General features: G+C 48.5%; 1 protein-coding gene across 1 annotated transcript in view; it reads left to right on the top strand.

Moving 5' to 3' along the window:
• The first annotated feature begins 531 nt into the window (after nt 1-531).
• LOC147640698 (COP9 signalosome complex subunit 8-like) overlaps nt 532-20,141 on the top strand; it is a 61,889-nt gene continuing 42,279 nt past the window's right edge. Inside the window, exon 1 of the mRNA XM_086814302.1 lies at nt 532-734. Within this exon, the coding sequence (XP_086670428.1) occupies nt 591-734 (144 nt within the window). The 5' untranslated portion in view covers nt 532-590. The remainder of the gene's footprint in view (nt 735-20,141) is intronic.

Genomic DNA, 20,141 nt, shown 5'->3' with positions numbered 1-20,141 from the left:
GGCATTAGTAAATTGACACCTTAGCGTAGATTAAGGTGCTGCTTGCACCTTAGCGGCTGTCTCGTTCAACACAGCAGATGCAACAGTTTGGGAGAGACACAAACATGCGACGCCCACCTTTGCACTTCCTTGTCTAAGCCACACGTCTCCCCTCTCCCAGCCTGGTATGCCCTACATGACCAACACACGCCTACCCTACACGCGGTCTCTCTCCTCTCCCAGCCTCAAGAAGCCTGGTCTGCCCCCTACACGACCAACACATGCATACCATACACATGATCGCGACAAACAGACCCACCCTTGTCCTACACACGAGCACTTAAAGGCCATGGAAAACTCTCGAACCCTTGAAGGCAGTTGAAATTTTGATTAAAAAAAAAACCTTCCCTAAGGTTTTCGAACGACTTGTTTCCTAAGGCTCCACATGATTGCAAACCTTCCCTCACTAATCAATACAAAAATGAAATTGGGCACCCATATTAGATTATTAGATTAATAGGTGCTCTTTTACCACGATTGCTCTATCTCAAATTCAAAAGGTTTTATTCACTATTATTATTTGTCAGAAATAGTAAAATAGAGGAGCCCCCATGACCATGGCTCTGACGGTAGATTGTGCATCCATGCCTGATCAACAGCAACGGGTTGATAAGAAGTTTGGTTCACTGCAGGAGGCCATCAATTCTGGCCGTTTTGGGGAGATCGGAAGCCTATGCGAAGCCCTCGAACTCGAGGTAGGCTTTGTAGAAAGTCTATGTTTTCTGTTTTCATCTTTTGAGTGATTTTTTATGGTTGAAGATATGGAGATGACGGACTTAGGGTTAGTACATATCTTTGCTGTTTGTAGTCATGGAGACGTTAGGGTTTCTAATCAGGTCCATAATTTAGGGTTTGTAATCTGCTTGAAGTCATGGAGATGATGAAGCCAGGGTTTCCATATTTTTTTGCTTGACGGCATAGAGATGATGAAGTTAGGGTTTTCATATTTGCTAAAGCGCTTGAAGTCATGGATATGATAATAAGGTCCTATATTTGCTGCTTGCAATCATGGAGGTGGTGAAGCTAGGGTAGAAACACCCGAACTTTATCATCTCCATGAATTCAAGCATCAAAAATATGGACCTGATTAGAAACCCTAACTTCGTCATCTCCATCACTTCAAGCAGCAAATATATGACCTTATCATGTCTATATTTTTCTGCTTGAAGTCATGGAGATGATGAAGTTGGGGTTTCCAATTAGGTCATTTATTTGCTACTTGAAGTCATGGAGATGACCAAGAAGTGTCTAATCAGGTCTATATTTTGCTGCTTGAAGACATGGAGTGTCGGAATGTGCAGCGGAAATGAGACAGAAAATTGAGAGCAGACTATGTAGAAGTGCTGTAAAACTCTGCTATATACACTGAAATCCGGAACAATAATGTGGGGGGGGGGGGGGGGGGGGGGGGGGGTTGGGGCGCTTTTTGCTGCCGTTTTTTTTTCGCTGTTTTCTCTGCCACTTCTGCCCGTTGGTGGCTGGCAGCTGTGCCCGTTTCCTCCCGTTGGCACTGTGGCCTGCCGTCACCTGTGACCCGCACAATGCACGAGCCTTGAGGCTTGGAGCCCTCAGCCGCCTATAAGGCTTGAGCTCTCCTCTCTCTCTCCCACTCTCTCACTCTTGGCCAGCCGCCCCACTCCCTCTCCCCACTCTTGAGCTTAAGCAGCAAGCGCTCTCTCTCTCTCTCTCTCCCACTCCCTCACTCTCTCACTCTCTCTCTGTCTCCCACTCCCTCTCCCATGGGCCACTCTCTGCCTGTACCTCTGCGCCCCTTTCTCTTCGCTTCTCTCTTCCCACCCGCCTTCTCTCTCTTCGCCCCCTTTCTCTTCACTTCTCTCTCTCTCTGCTTGCATTTCGCTTGCCTGTACCTCTGCGCCCCTTTCTCTTCGCTTCTCTCTTCCCACCCGCCTTCTCTCTCTTCGCCCCCTTTCTCTTCGCTTCTCTCTCTCTCTCTGACTGCATTTCGCCCGCCTGTACCTCTGCGCCCCTTTCCCCACCCACCCTTGCTCAGGCCCCCAAGGCAGCAACATAACTCTCCCCTGCACCTGTAGCTGAGCGTCTTGTAGGTCGCATTTTCTGAGTCTCCCCCAAAGGGGAGAGGGTACCCTTGAGGGGGCACTCGTTCCACCAACAGCCCTCTCCTTTATCAGCAGCAACACATGGAAAGTAAGAAGTCTTTTGCCTCAGTCACCGCTTCACGATTACCGCCCATTCCTCCACCCGTGAGCAAGCCGACACCATGGGAAGCCTACCTCATGCAAGAACTGAAGAAACTCCAGGGAGAATTAGCAGCACTGAAACACGAGACTATCAAGAAAGATGAACAAATCAACGAACTAAAAGTGCAAGTGCAAGCCATGAAGACGAAGCAAGAGGAAGCACGAGAAGGACCCATACCTACAACACTATAAACAGAAACGACAAACCATGTTTCAAAGGTAAATTCAGTTAACTCACAAGATTTTGTTAAAGAAGTCATATCAGCGGTCAAAGAAAAGGAACGAATGGAAAGTAACAAAAAGGTAATCAGAGTCGGTGGTCTTTCTCAAGGCTGGGATAGGGCAGACATAGCTCAAGAGCTTCAAGAAGACTACATATTAGATATAGATGTACTTATAGCACAACTGAGCAAAGTAGTCCCCTTCGTGGACTTAGGAGACCCTATCTCTATTATAGTAAAGGGTACGCAGGCAAAAGTCTCCTATATGGACAACAATGAGAAAATAGCAGTGATGAAGCAAACAAGGTCTCTCCAAGGGACAAAGGTATGGATAGCTGATGAACTCACCCCGCTACAACTCAAGAACAAATCGGCAGAGCTGAATAAAGTTAAAGAAGCAAGAAAGAATGGCAAATGGGCAATATACAGAGGAGGACAAGCAATCATTAAAGAATTCCGTACCCCACCCCCTCAAGAGTAAATCCATCCATGGATGAAATATAGCTATTTTTATTTTGAACCTCAATTTCGAACTAGATGCAATAGAACCCATTGTAACTTAAACTCTTAGGAGTTTTAAGAGTTCATTTTGAGTTATTTTTTTTCAGTTTTATGCCTCTTTGGCATCGATACCCAGAGTGGAATGTAAATGGATGTACCTGATCTGTCCCATAGGTCGGACTCGGCCTCCCGTGGACGTTAATATAACTTTCTTTCTTTCTTTCTTTCTCACTCTCTCACTCTCTCTCTCTCTCTCCCACTCCCTCCCTCTCTCACTCTCTCTCTCTCTCTCTCTCTCTCTCTCTCTCTCTCGTCTCAACCCGCAAGCTTTCTCTAGGCTCTAGCCTTTTAACTTTTAAGCCTTAAGCCTTAAGAGCTCTCGAGTCTCTCTCTCTCTCTCTCTCTTCTCTCTCTCTCAACTTTCACCCTCTCTCATGGCATCTTCTTCACAAGCAACCTTTGGCTCCGCACGTCGTGGTGGTGCTAGAAGAACCGATGGTTGGTCATGGTGGGAAGAGGTTAATGCTAACCACCCTCGAAGTGGAGGAGGTTCACGCACGTGGTCTTGCAAGCTTTGCCCCTATAGGCGGACGAGTGGGTCAGAAAAAGTAAGAGCCCACCTTATGCATGAGTCCGGGCACGAGGTTCGATTTTGCACGGGAATCACATCGGAGAAGAGAAGGGAGCTTCTTGAGCGCATTGCCCGGCATGAGGCTCTGAGGGCTGCAACTTGCAAGGCTGGCATGTGTGGCTGTGGATCCTGCAGCATTTGTGAGACCACCTGAGGGGTCTGTTTCAGGGTCAGGGGGTGCATCTACCACAGCTACACCACGGCCACATGGTGTAGGTTCCTATACGATGCCCACACCCGCGTGGCGACAGAGTACACTAGAGGGAAGTTGGGATCCTAAGAAGAAGGAAGAGGTTGATACAGCTGTGGCTCGTTTCTTCTTCCATGACCATATTGCTTTCCATACTGCTAGGTAAGCCTTGACTCTTCCCTCTTAACATGATTTTTCTAAGTTTCATTCTTGAAAGTTCACTTGTTTCTTTTTGTAATCAGATCCGAGTACTTCAAGGCTGTGGTGAAGAGGATTGGGGAGTATGGTCCAAACTACACCCCCCCATCATCGGAGTCTCTGCGCACCACATTGCTCGACAAGGAGAAGCGCCTTGTCGAGCAAGCTGCAGAGAACACAAAGCGGCTATGGGCAAAGAATGGAGTGTCACTCATTGCAGATGGATGGAGTGACCCGAAAGCGGTCCATCCATGGTCTTGTTGCATATTCCCGTGGCGAAATGTACTTTATTGCTTCACATGCTGCCTCAGGGACAGGGAAGAGTGCAGACATGCTTGTAGCAGAGTGGGCAAGTGGCATTGAGGTCATGGGCCCGGAATGTGTGGTGGGTTTTGTTGCAGATGCCAAGGCTGCAAATAGGGCAGCTGGAGCTATTATTGAGGGCATGTATCCACACATGACTGTGTCATATTGTATGGCACATTGTTTGAACAATCTTTTAAAGGATATTGGAAAGATGTCATGGATTGAGCCAATCATTCAGGAGGCCAATCAAATGGTCACATTTGTCTTGAACCACCAGTTCCTCCGCCACGAGTTTTCCAAGAAATCAAGGCTCTCACTTCTCAAATACTCAGACACCCGATTTGTCTTCAACTTCTTGATGCTGGCCCGCTTGAGGGAGTGCAGTGGTGCATTGAGGCAGCTCCTTATCAGCGACAAGTTCACCACCTCTACATTGGCTTCGACAGCCATAGGCATATTATGCAGGGAGCATGCAGAGAGCACTTCCTTTTGGGAGGATGTGAAACACATTGATGCTATGGTGAGGCCTATTGTCCACTTGTTAAGGCTTGTAGATGCTATGCAGCCATGCATCGGGAAGGTGTATGAGGCAATGGATAGAATGAAAGAGAAGTTGCAAGAGTTAGAGCCTGATGAGGACAGATACGAGGAGATTCGTTCCTTATGTGTGACGAGGTGGAACTCCTATGCCTCTCCTATGCATGCAGCTGCATATATGGTGGACCCTGAGTTTCAGGGTAATGGACAGGAGAGTGACTGAGAGGTCAGTTGTCAATACCCCATAGGATCTCCTCGTAGAACGTTCCTGGTACGAGACTCGAAACCTGCTAACAAACCAAACAAACAAGAAGGGGGTGTAGGCCTGACTCACCTCCCAACCATGACAGCCGTGGGTAAGCCCACAAGACTTGGCTGTCCCCACCAAGCCACGAGCTGAGCTAACTAGATGGATGTACCGACCAATCTCTACCTCGTGACGTCCCATACTGCCACGAAGCTACCCTTGCGGGCTTCGAGACTGTTGCTGGTCTCAGTTGCATGAAGCAGGTGCACGTCTGCACTAGATCCAGGCTCTTGACCATAGAGCTCTCACAAGTCACGCGAGACTCTATATGACTAATGACTAACCTTGGCCACCCTTTTATAGGCTCTTGGCCCGTCCACACTTGGGCGCCCGCCCGTCCATGCTTGGGTGCCTGCCCGTTAGTCTATCCCTAACTTAGCTCGCCAATCAGCTTGCCTAGCTCCAAGCTTCCCCAAACCTCGAAGCTAGTCTTGCATGCGTGTAGCACACGGTAGATACACACTGTGCACATGACATCAGTGATGGTTGGAGGTGCATCTTGGATCCTCTAGCGCCAGATGGAGGCATTAGGCGCAAAGTCAGAGACCAGCTTACTGCAAACAGGTCCTTTCGTGGTGCTTTTGGTTGTGCGGATGCACAGGAGGATAGGTTGAAGGTTGGGGTTGCTTTGTGGTGGGAAGACTATGGTTCCGATGGACCTGAGCTGCAACACTTGGCTATCCGCATTCTCAGCCAAGCTTTAAGCTCCTCTTGTTTGGAGCAGCTTTGGAGTTCTTACAGCCATATTGCATCAAAGAAGAGGAACCGCCTTGGTGTAGAAAAGGCCAATGATCTTGTCTTTGTAAGCGCAAACTTGCGAATGCTTTGCAGGGTGCGGCTGCAAAGGCAGATCCCTTTACTCAGTGGGAGATGAAGCAGGAGGAGGGAGATGAGCAGGTGGAGACACAACAGAGCACAGAGGACGATGCCACTACCTTTCAGACTGGTCATGTAGGCAGCCATGATCATGACGCCAGTACTTCTCACGCTCCAGCCTCTGATTGAGCATTGCAGGCTCTATGATTTATCATTTAGCTATGTTTCATTGTTTTTACTTTTGAGTCTTGACTCAGCACTTTATGTGCATTGTAGACACTAGTCTTTTGTCATTTGATGGTGTTTATCATTCCATGCTTATGTATTGGTTTGAACTTTGTCGGTGTACTTATTAGCGCCTGTTCGGTGTTTGCGCCACGTATTGTACATTTAAAGTGATGCCTTGAAAGTTCAGTGTAAAAACATAAATGTTATTTTATTTAGTGTGCTTTGTAGTCAATAAATTGCATATTCCATATGCCGTCCCCGTTCCCTGCCTTTTGCCGTTCCCCGTCGTCGTCCCCGTTCCCCGTCCCATGTTACTATGTTGGGGCAGCCAGTTGTACAAACAGGGCCAACAGCCCCAATATGGACCCACTGACTAGGCATGGCGTGGTCGGCCGGCCTCTAGTCGGGCCCCGCCGCCTCCTACAGGCCGACCAGAGAAAGCAAAAAATAGCCCCCCACTACACGACTACAAAACTGGGAAAAATGGACAAAATCGGGGACTCCTCCCACGGGCGGGCACACCCACATCATAGGCCTGCACTCCCTATGGTATAGTATGGTACAGACAGGAGATGGATGCTAACACTCCCTCTTAGCTCCTGGATGTGGAACCAATCCTAGTGAGCTGGGATTGGTGCTTCTGCTGACAAAGAGGCTTCGTGAAGAGGATTGCTGCATTGTCCTCCGTCGAACAAAAGGCTAGCAAGATGTCACCATCCAAAATCTTCTCTTGAACAAAGTGATATTGTATCTCTATATGTTTGGTCCGGGCATGGAAGACCGGGTTCCAAGCAATAGCTATACAGCTCTGGTTGTCACACTGGATGACTATGGGTTCCTTCTGTGGAAACCCGATCTCACCAAGTAACCCGATCTCACCAAGTAACCTCTTCAGCCACACCACCTCGCTAGCAGCCCGATACTCTGCCTTAGTGGAAGACAAGGTAACAGTTGGCTGTTTCTTGCTCCCCAAGAAATCGCTCCCGAGCTAAGGGTAAAGCCGTATCCTGAAGTAGATCTCCTCGTGCTTGGATCTCCTCCCCAATCAGAGTCACTCCAACCTCGGAGATTGACTCGGTCCTTCAATCCCCCCTCCAGTGATATAAAAGAGTCCAAGATCCTTTGTACCCTGCAGATACCGCAAGATCCACAAGCCTGTGTCCCAATGAGTCTTCAAAGGTGTCTACATAAAGGAGCTCAACAGTCCTACTAGAAAACTCAAGTCCAATCTGGTGTTCAGCAACCAAATCAATGAACTAACAAGTTTCCGATATAAAGAGGCATCAACCTGCTCACAAGGATCATGTACAATAAGTTTGGTATTTGGTTCCTCGGAGCTGAAATAGGCTTGCAGTTCTCCATCCCAAAGGCCTCTAGCAACTCATGAACATACCGTCGTCGTTGAGAAATAAAGAACCCTCTTTGGGTCTGTCAAATTTCCAATCCCAAAAAGAAATTGAGTAAGCTTAAATCCGTCATCTCAAACTCATTTGACAAGGCAGCCTTCGTCATGGCTATGTGCTTCACATGACTGCTAATGAGGACAAGATTATCCACATAGAGGATAATCAACGTGACCATACCGCGTTCTCGAAAGAGAGACAAGTTCGGATCTGCAACTGATCTCTGGAAACCTTGTCTCTGAAAGAAAGCATCAATCTTTTGGTTCCAAGTCCTGGGAGCCTGTTTAAGACCATACAAGGCCTTCTGCAACCTGTAAACCATAGAACCTCAAAGCTTGGAGGTTGCTCAATATACACCTCCTCCTACAAGTCACCATTCAGGAATGGAGATTTAACATCCATCTGATACACCGACCACTGTTGATGAGAGGCAAGGGTAAGAACTAGCCGAATCGTGGCCATCCTAGCAGTCAGTGCAAAAGTGTCCTCAGAGTCGATGCCTGTTTGTTGAGCATAGGCCTTAGCCACAAGTCTGGTCTTGTGCTTGTCCACGGACTCATTGGACTTATACTTGGTCTTGTAGACCCACTTGACACCAACGAGAGACCATTTTGACGGCCTTGGAACCAACGCCCAAGTCCCATTCTTCTCTATGGCCTCAAGTTCCACTTGCATGGCTTTCCTCCAAGTCTCCTGGGAAAGAGCTTCCTTAACTGAAGTAGGCTCTTTGTCCCAAATGATATGAGACATCAAGGCATAATTTACTTGTAAATACTCCTCTAACTGACTTTTGTCACGAACTCTGTACGATCTTTGAGGTCCATCCTCCGTGGTCCACTTGGAGGGATACTCCCTCACACCAGACTCTCGAATGGTATCCAACAACCATTTTGGTACCTGAATAGAACATGGAGCAGCCTGCTGTTGCCGTGGCAAATCTCCAACCTTGGGATCAACCTCTTCTATTGATTGAGGTTGGCTAGCTGGAACAATAGCCTGGGACTCATTTTCATACTCTCTGGTTCTCTAAGAAGCGGTAGCTCCTCAACAATGGAAGCTGGAACATGCTCATCAAAGACAACATCTCTGTTGACAACAACCTCATTCCGCTCCGGGTCATATAACTTGTAGCCTTTGGAAAGAGAGTTATATCCCACAAAAATAAGCTTCTGGGACTTGGAGTCAAGCTTCCCCCTCTGCTTCTTCAGAATGTGAACCCATCACTCCCAAAAACACGAAAATGGGACACATCTGGTTTCTTGCCAAAATAACCCTCAAATGGAGTCACCTTAGGCACTGCAGTTGTCGGAGATCGGTTGATGATATGGACAGCCGTAGCCACAGCCTCTCCCCAAAGTGGACGAGGAAGGTCACGATGCCCCAACATCGTCCTCACCATCTCCACCACAATCCGGCTCTTTCGCTCAACCACTCCATTCTTTGAAGGAGACCCAGTATTGGCCAGCTCCGGCTTGATGCCATTCTCCGCACAAAACCGCACAAAAGCATTGGAAGAGAAGTTCCCTCCTTTGTCAGCCTGAATAGTCTTCACCTGTAATCCAGACTCCTTTTCCACCGAAGCATACCAGTCCTTGAACCAAGCAAAGGCTTGGTCCTTATGTGGCAGAAAGTACACCCATGTGAACCTGCTACAATCATCCACTATCAGCATGAAATACAAGGCTCCTTCCAAAGATGGGGATTGCATAGGCCCACATAAGTCAACGTGACCCAACTCCAGTGTTTTCGTAGCCCGACTGGTAGCATGCTTTAGAAAAGACTCCCTATGTTGCTTCCCACGAATGTAGAAACTGCAATGTCCCTGCTTGTTGCTATCATCTGGCAAGCCATCCACCATCTGGTCCCGGAAAGTCCACTGCAATGCGTCCACATTCAAGTGGCCAAAATGAAAATGCCACAAATTACCGAGCCAAGGACCCATAAGCGAAGAGAGTGCTGAGAGATTGTAAATCCCATTCTCCACTTCGCCTTCCCAAACAACTTGGCCTGTTGCTTTGTCCCGGATAGCAACTGAATGCTCATCAAACTCCACGCGCATGCCAGTCTTGCAAACCTCATGCACTGACAAAAGATGAAAGCCAAGAGATGGGACATAAAGAACCGGGGAGGAATGCTTCCCCCCTCTGCCATTGAGAACGATCTCGAACCTGTCCTCATTGTGAATCGAGATAGTGAACTTGTCACTAATAAAGATGTGACCTGTTTGCCTCGGAAGGTCCTATAACAACTCTCGGGAAGGAGTCATGTGCCTGGAAGCACCACTGTCCAGAATCCTCTCTCGAGTATCCCCAACGGTGAGACCAGCCGCCTTCCTGCTCGAAGAAGATAAAGCTTTGGTGTACATAATCTCCAAGTGCACAAAAGTTGGAGTCTCTGCGGCTGCAACTGAGGAATCTGCACCTTTCTCAGTGCTCCGTCGAGGACATTTCCTCGAGTAGTGACCCTTCTGGCCACAATGGTTATAGGTTCGCTCGGCCTTCAAAGCATCACGATCCGAGTCGGGCTTCTTCTCAGAAGACTTCGACTGTGAAGTGCTCAACAAGGCGCTTCTCCTTGTCGAGCAATGTGGTGCGCAGAGACTTCAATGATGGGGGGGTGTAGTTTGGACCATACTCCCCAATCCTCTTCACCATAGCCTTGAAGTACTCGGATCTGATTACAAAAAGAAACAAGTGAACTTTCAAGAATGAAACTTAGAAAAATCATGTCAAGAGGGAAGAGTCAAGGCTTACCTAGCAGTATGGAAAGCAATATGGTCATGGAAGAAGAAACGATCCAGAGCTGTATCAACCTCTTCCTTCTTCTTAGGATCCCAACTTCCCTCTAGTGTACTCTGTCGCCGCGCGGGTGTGGGCATCACAAAGGAACCTACACCATGTGGCCGTGGTGTAGATGTGGTAGATGCACCCCCTGACCCTGAAACAGACCCCTCAGGTGGTCTCACAAATGCTATAGGATCCACAGCCACACGTGCCGGCCTTGCAGCCCTCAAAGCCTCATGCCGGGCAATGCGCTCAAGAAGCTCCCTTCTCTTCTCCGATGTGATTCCCGTGCAAAATTGAACTCGTGCCCGGACTCATGCATAAGGTGGGCTCACACTTTGTCTGACCCACTCGTCCGCCTATAGAGGCAAAGCTTGCAAGACCACGGGCATGAACCTCCTCCACTTCCAGGGCGGTTGGCATTAACCTCTTCCCACCATGACCAACCATCGGTTCTTCTAGCACCACCACGACGTGCGGAGCCGAAGGTTGCTTGCGAAGAAGATGCCATGAGAGAGGGTGAAAGTTGAGAGAGAGAGAGAGAGAGAGAGAGAGAGAGAGAGAGAGAGAGGCTAGAGCCTAGAGAAAGCTTGCGGGTTGAGACTCGAGAGAGAGAGAGTGAGGGAGTGGGAGAGAGAGAGAGAGAGAGTGGGAGAGAGAGAGAGAGAGAGAGAGAGAGAGAGAGAGAGAGAGTGGCCCGTGGGAGAGGGAGTGGGAGAGAGAGGCTAGAGCGCTTGTTGCTTAAGCCTTAAGCTCTAGAGTGGGGCGGCTGGCCAAGAGAGAGAGTGAGAGAGAGAGAGAGGGGAGCACAAGCCTTATAGGCTCATGGCGGTGCAGCCTTGCAGGTCACGAGTGATGGCAGCCAGGCCAACGTGAGGAAAGCAACGGGCAGTTGCAACGGGCATAAGCGAAAAAAAACGACGAAAAAACAAGGGGAAAAAAAGCGAAAAAGATGACGGAAAAAAAGCAAAAAAACGGCGCAAAAAAACAACGAAAAAAAAGGTGCGTGCGGCCGTCTCGTTCCAGTCCCATCCCCGACATGCGCAGCCCGTTCCGGCGTTCCCGGGATGGCGTCCCCTTGTGATGCATCTGCCCGAGGTGTCCCCTCCGTCCCCAGCCCGTGCCGGAACGATTCGCTGATTCGGGATGGCGTTTTCGCGTCCCAGCCCTCCGTCCCCTCCGTCCCTCGTTACTATGGGACTCCAGCAGTGACGCCCGCCTTCTACCCGCTCCTCCACGGGAAACCGGCCTTCAGAAATTTGACGGGCGACGAAACAAACACTTGCACACACAACACTTCAACACCCATGGGGACCTAGAAAAGGAAAATAAACAGGGGGAGCTAGAGTGCTCCTGCAAATAGTACAAGGACACCGATTGGCCCCAAATCGCAGTGGCGTCCCTTGCGGTATTTCTTTACTTGATCAAATTTGAGTACAAAGTACAACTTGTAGAATCCTCCACCAATAGGATTCCTTATAGTTTCACCCAGGTCTTCCGAAAGAGAACTGTCATTATTACAGCACAACATACCATAGAGAAGGCATACTTGTACAACACCTCCTTGCTTGAAAAGGTCTTCTCCATCTCTACCATGGATCCCTCAAACCCTTTCCCAAACAGCAGTAGGGCTGTACCAAACCATATGTCCTTCCCTATAGTCACAGCTTGCATGTAACCTCGAGAAGACTACAACCTGTTCACATGAATCCAAAGACATGCTTTCCACATGAAACCAAAGACCTGTATCCGATAAACCAAAGACCTGTATCCCATAAACCATTGGCCTGTTTCCTGGAAACCAAAGTCCTGTTTCCTCTCGAAAACCAATGTCTTGTTTCCATGAGAAATCCACAGATACACCATCCAAGCACAGTCCCAAAACCAGGGTTGTTTTCCATAGCAATACCCAGTGCTTTTCCATAACCCAGAGAGAGAAAGATAGAGGACGTGTCAAGCAACCCCTGAATACACATAAGTTCAAGATGAAGAGGAACAACACATCTCTTCCATGAACATCCTCCCGTGCATCTTAGCTTGATCTTCTGTATCCAAGTCTCTACAACAAGGGCCGCCACAGCTTGTGAGGTGACGGTGCTGGAGATGCCACCGGCCATAGCTCCAGACATGCCATCAACCAGGCCTTGATCATGGACCCCGGTTCCTTTGTAGAGCACCCCCGGTCCTTCGACTGAGCTCTCTGCAGAAACTCGGTAAGAACTTGCACCATAGCTCTCTGCAGAAGGTCGCCCGCCTGGCTGCTTCCACACACGCAGCCACCACGTGCATGTGGACTGCTCCACGCTGCAGAGGGTCGCCCGCCTGGCTGCTTCCACACACGCAGCTGCCACGTGCGCTTCTTGTCCTGCCGACCTGTACGCCACCTGCTCAGCCCACGTGTCTACAACAGGCTATAGTCCTACGCCTCCTCCCAAGTGAGAGAGAAAGAGAGAGCAAGCGCAGTCCAGCCCACGTGGCAATGCCGAGAGAGAAACTTGCAGCCGCCGGCTCGTTGGCTGTCCTCCTGTCCTGCAGACCTGCGCAAGCCTGCTCAGCATGTAGCGCCAGTGCGCCTGAGAATGAGAGAGAGAGAGAGAGTCAGCCTGTGATCGCCATGGTGATGCGCCATATCACACGACACCACACCCCACCACGACTCCTGTAGCCAGCCCACGTGAGAGAGATATTCAGGCTGCGATCCAAAGTGATGCGCCACCCTTCGCTTTTATATCCAAAGATGCGATTCAGCCTGCTTTTCTCCAAAGAAAAAAAAACTAAAAGCAATAGCAAAAGCGCATACTTCCAAAAATAATATTTTCTTTATCATCCAAGGTTTTAAAACCTTATAAATTTAAATCCTTTTGTTCTCTTCACACATGGGGCTGTCCACACATGGGTTCCCTTTTCAACTCCAAACGGATGCCATTCACACTGTCCATCCCATGCCCGTGCCTACCTCCTTTCTGTCTAGAGAAAAACTCAGGGTCGTAACATACCCCCCTCTTGAAAAATAGCAAGCGTCCTCGATTGCACTCAATAACACAGTAAGGCATCGTATGAGCAAAGATTCCCCATATGACAAAAGCAATGCCCCTCCAGTGCATCTGGGTGATGAAACAATCATCCTGGACAATAAGGCCACATTGTCACATCAAAGTGACAAACAACTCTTGCTTGTTCCTTGAGAATCTGCAGCAAAAGTCTAAAACCAAGTGGAAACATGTAACCGATGTTAGCCAAAAACAAAACCATGTATCATTCTACATATGACACATATGCATGACATATATGCATTCACAAACAATATGCTCCTCAAGATGCTCTACCTACTCCAAAATAACCGTCTCAGGGCTGCTCGCAAGCCTTACACCCATGGGCATCCCGCAGGACCCATGACTGATGGTACAACATGAGCATATGGAAGCACTCAATGCATCCAAACAATACATCCATTAAGTACTTCCCACATATGTCTCATGGCTATCCTGCAGGAGTCACACTCAGTGATGCATCCATGAACATAATAAAGTACTTGATGTATCATACCAATATACATGCATCACACCACTCAATCTAGAGTATTACCCAATGTATTCTCAAGGGTACCAGGATCCAATGGCACCAGGATATAATAATATCTCAAAAAGTGTATGCATAGAGTTCGATCCATATATCCATGAACCAAACCAACTCTAGGACTGCTCGCAAGACTTATGCCCTTCATAGAGTCTCGAAGTGTTAGCTTAGGTTGCTCGCAGACTTTGAGCTCAACCAAACCATGCCATTCCAAAGGAGACCAACTCCACAAATAGCATCATCTCAATATCCAATTGACCGATCCTGTGGTCAAGAACAGCCAGAACCATATGACAAAGATCAATGTCCCAATCTTTTTCAGTCATACCTTAGTTCCAAAGGCAAAAACCATCTCTGTTAACCAGAAGTTTAGACAGAGTTTTCCATAGTTGCAGTTATAGTTCATGGTGCGGCCGATTGTGAACCATCTCATGTGATTAGTACACAATATCATAGAAGTCCCATAAGCAGATGTACTGTCAGCTATCAGTACCTTCGGGTGAATACAAAGATGTCACCAAGCGACTCCTAGATGACAACTGAGCCTGTCTGTAACAAGGGAGGGGAGGTGCTACCCCCCTCTTGAGCATTTGGCAATGCTCCAAACCCATGCACTGCTGAACGTGAATGAGCTGTAACAAGAGTCGGCTCCAAGTTCCAACTCAAAATGCATCAAGATAAAGCTGCAATACCTTAGGTGAATCTACTAAGTCACCCTCCTCCATCCACTTCGCATCCATCGGTGAACAGTTCTTGAACTTCACAAGATAGCGACGGGAAACTATACCCTGTACCTTTCTTTCCTTATGTGCCAGTATCTGCGCGGGAATAAGAACCGCATCAAGTTCCTCCACTTCCGACTGAGCTTCATCTGATACATCTTCAGGCACCCAAAACCTGCTTGCACTCCACCCAAGTGGTAAGCACAAGTCCCCAATGAAGCATAGTAGATCACCACTGCTAAACATAGAAAGAAGCTGTCTTCCGAACCCATGAAGTCTCCGTGAAGATACCACTGGTGACAAAGTGTCGAAAGCCATAGCTTGATTGGCCCCAAATTGCAGTGGCGCCCCTTGCGGTATTTCTTTACTTAATCAAATTTGAGTACAAAGTACTTCTTGTAGAATCCTCCACCAATAGGATCCCTTATAGTTTCACCCAGGACTTCCAAAAGAGAACTCTCGTTATTACAGCACAACATACCATAGAGAAGGCATACCTGTACAACACCTCCCTGCTTGAAAAGGTCTTCTCCATCTCTACCATGGATCCCTCAAACCCTTTCCCAAACAGCAGTAGGCTGTACCAAACCATATGTCCTTCCCTATAGTCACAGCTTGCATGTAACCTCGAGAAGACTACAACTTGTTCACATGAATCCAAAGACATGCTTTCCACATGAAACCAAAGACCTGTATTCGATAAACCAAAGACCTGTATCCCATAAACCATAGGCCTGTTTCTTCTCGAAAACCAATGTCCTGTTTCCATGAGAAATCCACAGATACACCATGCAAGCACGGTGCCAAAACCAAGGTTGTTTTCCATAGCAATACCCTACGCTTTTCCATAACCCAGAGAGAGAAAGATAGAGGACGTGTCAAGCAACCCCTGAATACACATAAGTTCAAGATGAAGAGGAACAACACATCTCTTCCATGAACATCCTCCCGTGCATCTTAGCTTGATCATTTGTATCCAAGTCTCTACGACAAGGGCCGCCACAGCTTGTGAGGTGACGGTGCTGGAGATGCCACCGGCCACAGCTCCAGACATGCCATCAACCAGGCCCTGATCATGGACCCCGGTTCCTTTGTAGAGCACCCCCGGTCCTTCGACTGAGCTCTCTGCAGAAACTCGGTAAGAACCTGCACCATAGCTCTCTGCAGAAGGTTGCCCGCCTGGCTGCTTCCACACACGCAGCCGCCACGTGCATGTGGACTGCTCCACGCTGCAGAGGGTTGCCCGCCTGGCTGCTTCCACACACGCAGCCACCACGTGCGCTTCTTGTCCTGCCGACCTGTACGCCACCTGCCCAGCCCACGTGTCTACAACAGGCTATAGTCCTACGCCTCCTCCCAAGTGAGAGATAAAGAGAGAGCAAGCGCAGTCCAGCCGACGTGGCAGTGCCAAGAGAGAAACTTGCAGCCGCCGGCTCGTTGCTGTCCTCCTGTCCTGCAGACCTGCGCAAGCCTGCTCAACATGTAGCGCCTGTTCGCCTGAGAACGAGAGAGAGAGAGAGAGAGAGAGAGAGAGAGAGAGAGAGAGAGAGAGAGAGAGTCAGCCTGTGATCGCCATGGTGATGCGCCATATCACATGACACCACACCCCATGACGACTCCTGTAGCCAGCCCACGTGAGAGAGAGATATTCAGGCTGTGATCCAAAGTGATGCGCCACCCTTCGCTTTTATATCCAAAGATGCGATTCAGCCTGCTTTTCTCCAAAGAAAAAAAAACTAAAAGCAATAGCAAAAGCGCATACTTCCAAAAATAATATTTTCTTTATCAGCCAAGGTTTTAAAACCTTATAAATTTAAATCCTTTCACACATGGGGCTGTCCACACATGGGTTCCCTTTTCAACTCCAAACGGATGCCATTCACACTGTCCACGTGCCCACCTGCTTTCTGTCCAGAGAAAAACTCAGGGTTGTAACACCATGTCCCATACGGCCTGATCACTCTCTAATCAGCACCAAACACAACAGCCCCGCAAGCTCTCACCGTCTCCAAAGCTTCAAGCATTCTTGAGCTCTGATACCATGTTGGAATGTGCAGCAGAAATGAGACAGAAAACTGAGAGCAGAATATGCAGAAGTGCTGGAGAAGAGAAGTGCTGTAAAACTCTGCTATATATACTGAAATCCGGTACAATAATGTGGGGGGGCAAGGTGCCCATCTATATATGGGCTGGGGCAGCCAGTCGGCCTTTATAAACAGGGCTGACAGCCCCAATATGGGCCCACTGACTAGGCCATTGTGGAATTGCATGATACCTAAACCAAGTTCTTAAATCCAATCTCAAAATTTTCCAACCTGGTTGGCCAGCCTCTAGCTGGGCCCCCCATGGCCAGCCGCCTCCTACAGGCCGACCAGAGAAAGCAAAAAATAGCCCCCCACTACACGACTAGAGAACTGGGAAAAATGGACAAAATCGGGGACTCCTTGTGAGGGCAAAAGGACGGAAGGACCACATATACGAGAGATCAGAGTAAAACCACACAACAATATATATAAAAAGGTGAGTGCAGATATGTACAAGAGCCCTCATATGAGAGGTGACTGTGAGCAAAAAGAAAGTGCCTTTGCTTGTAGGCGGCCAAATGGTACCTGATATGGCGATGAAGTGGTACACTGATGATGAGGTATGGGCAATGCTATATATAGTAAAGGGGGGTGCTGGTCGGTCACCATAAAGGTGTAGGCCAGCAGCCAAGACAAAAACCCCAAAAATATAAAATATAAAATAACCAGAAAGTTCCTTTTTAGGGCTGGAAAAGTGCTGTTTCTTTACCCCCCCCCTCTGGCCAAAAAAGGGACCATGAGAGAAGATGAAAGAAGATGAAGTATGCCAGGGTTCCACACAAACACAATGGCAGAAGGAATGTTTCCCCCTTTGGAAACAAGATCTGATAAAGTCGGAGGGGGCGATTGTCATGTGCATCCCGCACTTGGATGCCACGTAGACATAAGTACAGAATGTGCAGGACCTGGGATGGTGAACTGGTCCCATGTGAGCCCAGTTCGGGACAAGTCAGCCAGGGATCCATCTCAGTCGTCCAAGGTCAGGTGTGCATTGTCCTGCACATGAGTCCAAGGTCAGGTGTGCACTGTCCTGCACATGAAACAATGCCAGTCCGCACTGTAAGTCTCCCTTTGGAATGATGTCAATGATTCTGTGTATCTGGTATGGTACTGGATACGAGATCATTGTGTAGATAGTTAGGGTTTGCTTTCAGAACAAGGGGCCAGCCCATAGGGCTACCCCGGGTCTTTGTGTGGACATGGGGATAGTGTGGAACCACCCCCATGAGGGCCAGGAAGGCGCTGAACCCAGCAGCCATGGAGGGGCCTTAGGACAGCCCTAGGAGCAGGCTAAGGGCAAACACTCTGGAGATATAGTCTTTGTATGGCTGTAGGGCAGGTATGGGGCAGTCCATACAGGCTGCCCAGCCCCCAAACTGTTTGCAAAACAGTGTCCAGCCCATCCTGAATAAGGCGCATGATGCCCAGCCATATATGGAACAATGCGCAGCATTTTATGGGATTTTCCTAGCATTTAATGCTATTATCCAGTCGTGGGACATGATTATTGCTGGCTGCCTGGACTTCAGCTGGCCGACTGCTATTGGTGGAGTAGTATAAATAGGGGAGCCCACAATCCCATTATTGCATCTCATTTTTCACCAAGAGCTCAAGCATACAAGGGCTAGACAAGCCAAGAAGGTGCTAAGCAAAGGGGTGAAGGACTGCAGGTCAAGGGCAGAGTTTTCTCAGCCAAGAAAGGTCAAGATTTCTATATTTTCTTTTCAGATTTACATCATTCTAATAAAACAAATACACCATCCGTGGTGGGGGCCCTACAGAGGGTATTTGGGAACCAATACTGTGTTCTCTCCATCTCTCCCTCTCTCTCTCTCTCTCTCTCTATTTTCTACACATCTTCATTCAGTTTGTGGGTTAATTCCGTCGCGAAAAGAGTGCTGATTTCTGAGCATTGAAGTTACCGATCCTCTCCGAAGCTTCTGCATGTTACAGCGATCGTGATGGCAAAGGTGGTGTGGATGAGGTGATGTGCATGGGTTGATCGTCTCCCAAAGTATGATCTTGAACAGGATTCTCCACTGAGTAAGAAATCCTGTTCCCTATGTAGTCCAGATCAGAGTTTGGAGAAGCATCTTCTTGTGAGAAGAATCGGTCCTCTGGGAGTGCGGGTAGACGATCCATACTGTGTGCTCTCGAGGTCTTCAATCCCTTTGCTCACGATAGCTTTGATACCATGTGAGGGCAAAAGGACGGAAGGACCACATATACGAGAGATCAGAGTAAAACCACACAGCATGAAATATGTGAGTGAATATATATAAAAAGGTGAGTGCAGATATGTACAAGAGCCCTCATATGAGAGGTGACTCTGAGCAAAAAGAAGACCAGTGCTGAAGCAGAGAAGGACGTCGGAGCTGAAGCACGGTCGAAGACGAAGGCTCACGTCGATGTGTGGCAAAGCACTCTGAGGTGATAGTGGCAGCGGAAAAAGGTAACGTTGATGACAATGATGGTGGTGCAGTCTCTGATGACACGGGTGTTGCGTACCCAAAGTAGCAGAGAGGGCTGCCATCCCAAGTGGTGCAAGCTCTGGTGACACGGGTGCTGCATATCTGAAGTAGAGAAGGCTGCCGTCCCGAAGTAGCAGAGAGGGCTGCCGTCCCGATGTAGCAGAGAGGGCTGCTGTCCCAAGGGCTGTGCCAAAACGCACAAGATATGCTGGATGTGAGCCCTGATGTATGCGCTGAAGAAGGTTGAGATAAACGCTGATATAAACTCTGATGTAAGCCTGATGTAAGCACAAAGGTGGGCTGATGTAAAGTGCTGATGTGAGCTGCAGCAAAACGCAGATGTCTGCTGAAGCAAAACGCTGATGTAAGCTGATGTATAAACACTAATATATGCTCTGATGTAGGCGCTGACATATGCTGAGGTGAAATGCAGATGTGAGCAGAAGAAGGCCTGATGTAAGCGCCAGAATACAGCCTGATGTTGGATGATGTGAGCCTTGAAGTAGGCAGCCTGGACCAGCAGAGGAAAATGCAGATGAGAGCCTCTGCTTGTAGGCGGCCAGATGGTACCTGATATGGCGATGAAGTGGTACACTGATGATGAGGTATGGGCAATGCTATATATAGTAAAGGGGGGTGCTGGTCGGTCACCATAAAGGTGTAGGCCAGCAGCCAAGACAAAAAACCCAAAAATATAAAATATAAAATAACCAGAACGTCCCTTTTTAGGGCTGGAAAAGTGCTGTTTCTTCACACTCCTCCCGCGGGCGGGCACACCCACATCACAGGCCCTCACTCCCTATGGTATAGTATGGTACATACTGACAGCAGATGATTGCTAACATGGAGATGATAAAGTTAGTGTCACGACCCTGTGTTTTTCTCTGGACAAGATGCAGGTGTGCACGG

This window comes from Cibotium barometz, chromosome 2 (assembly GCF_041138505.1).
Source record: "Cibotium barometz isolate CiBa-2024 chromosome 2, ASM4113850v1, whole genome shotgun sequence".
NCBI lineage: Eukaryota > Viridiplantae > Streptophyta > Polypodiopsida > Cyatheales > Cibotiaceae > Cibotium > Cibotium barometz.
This window is presented reverse-complemented; position numbering and strand designations above follow the sequence as displayed.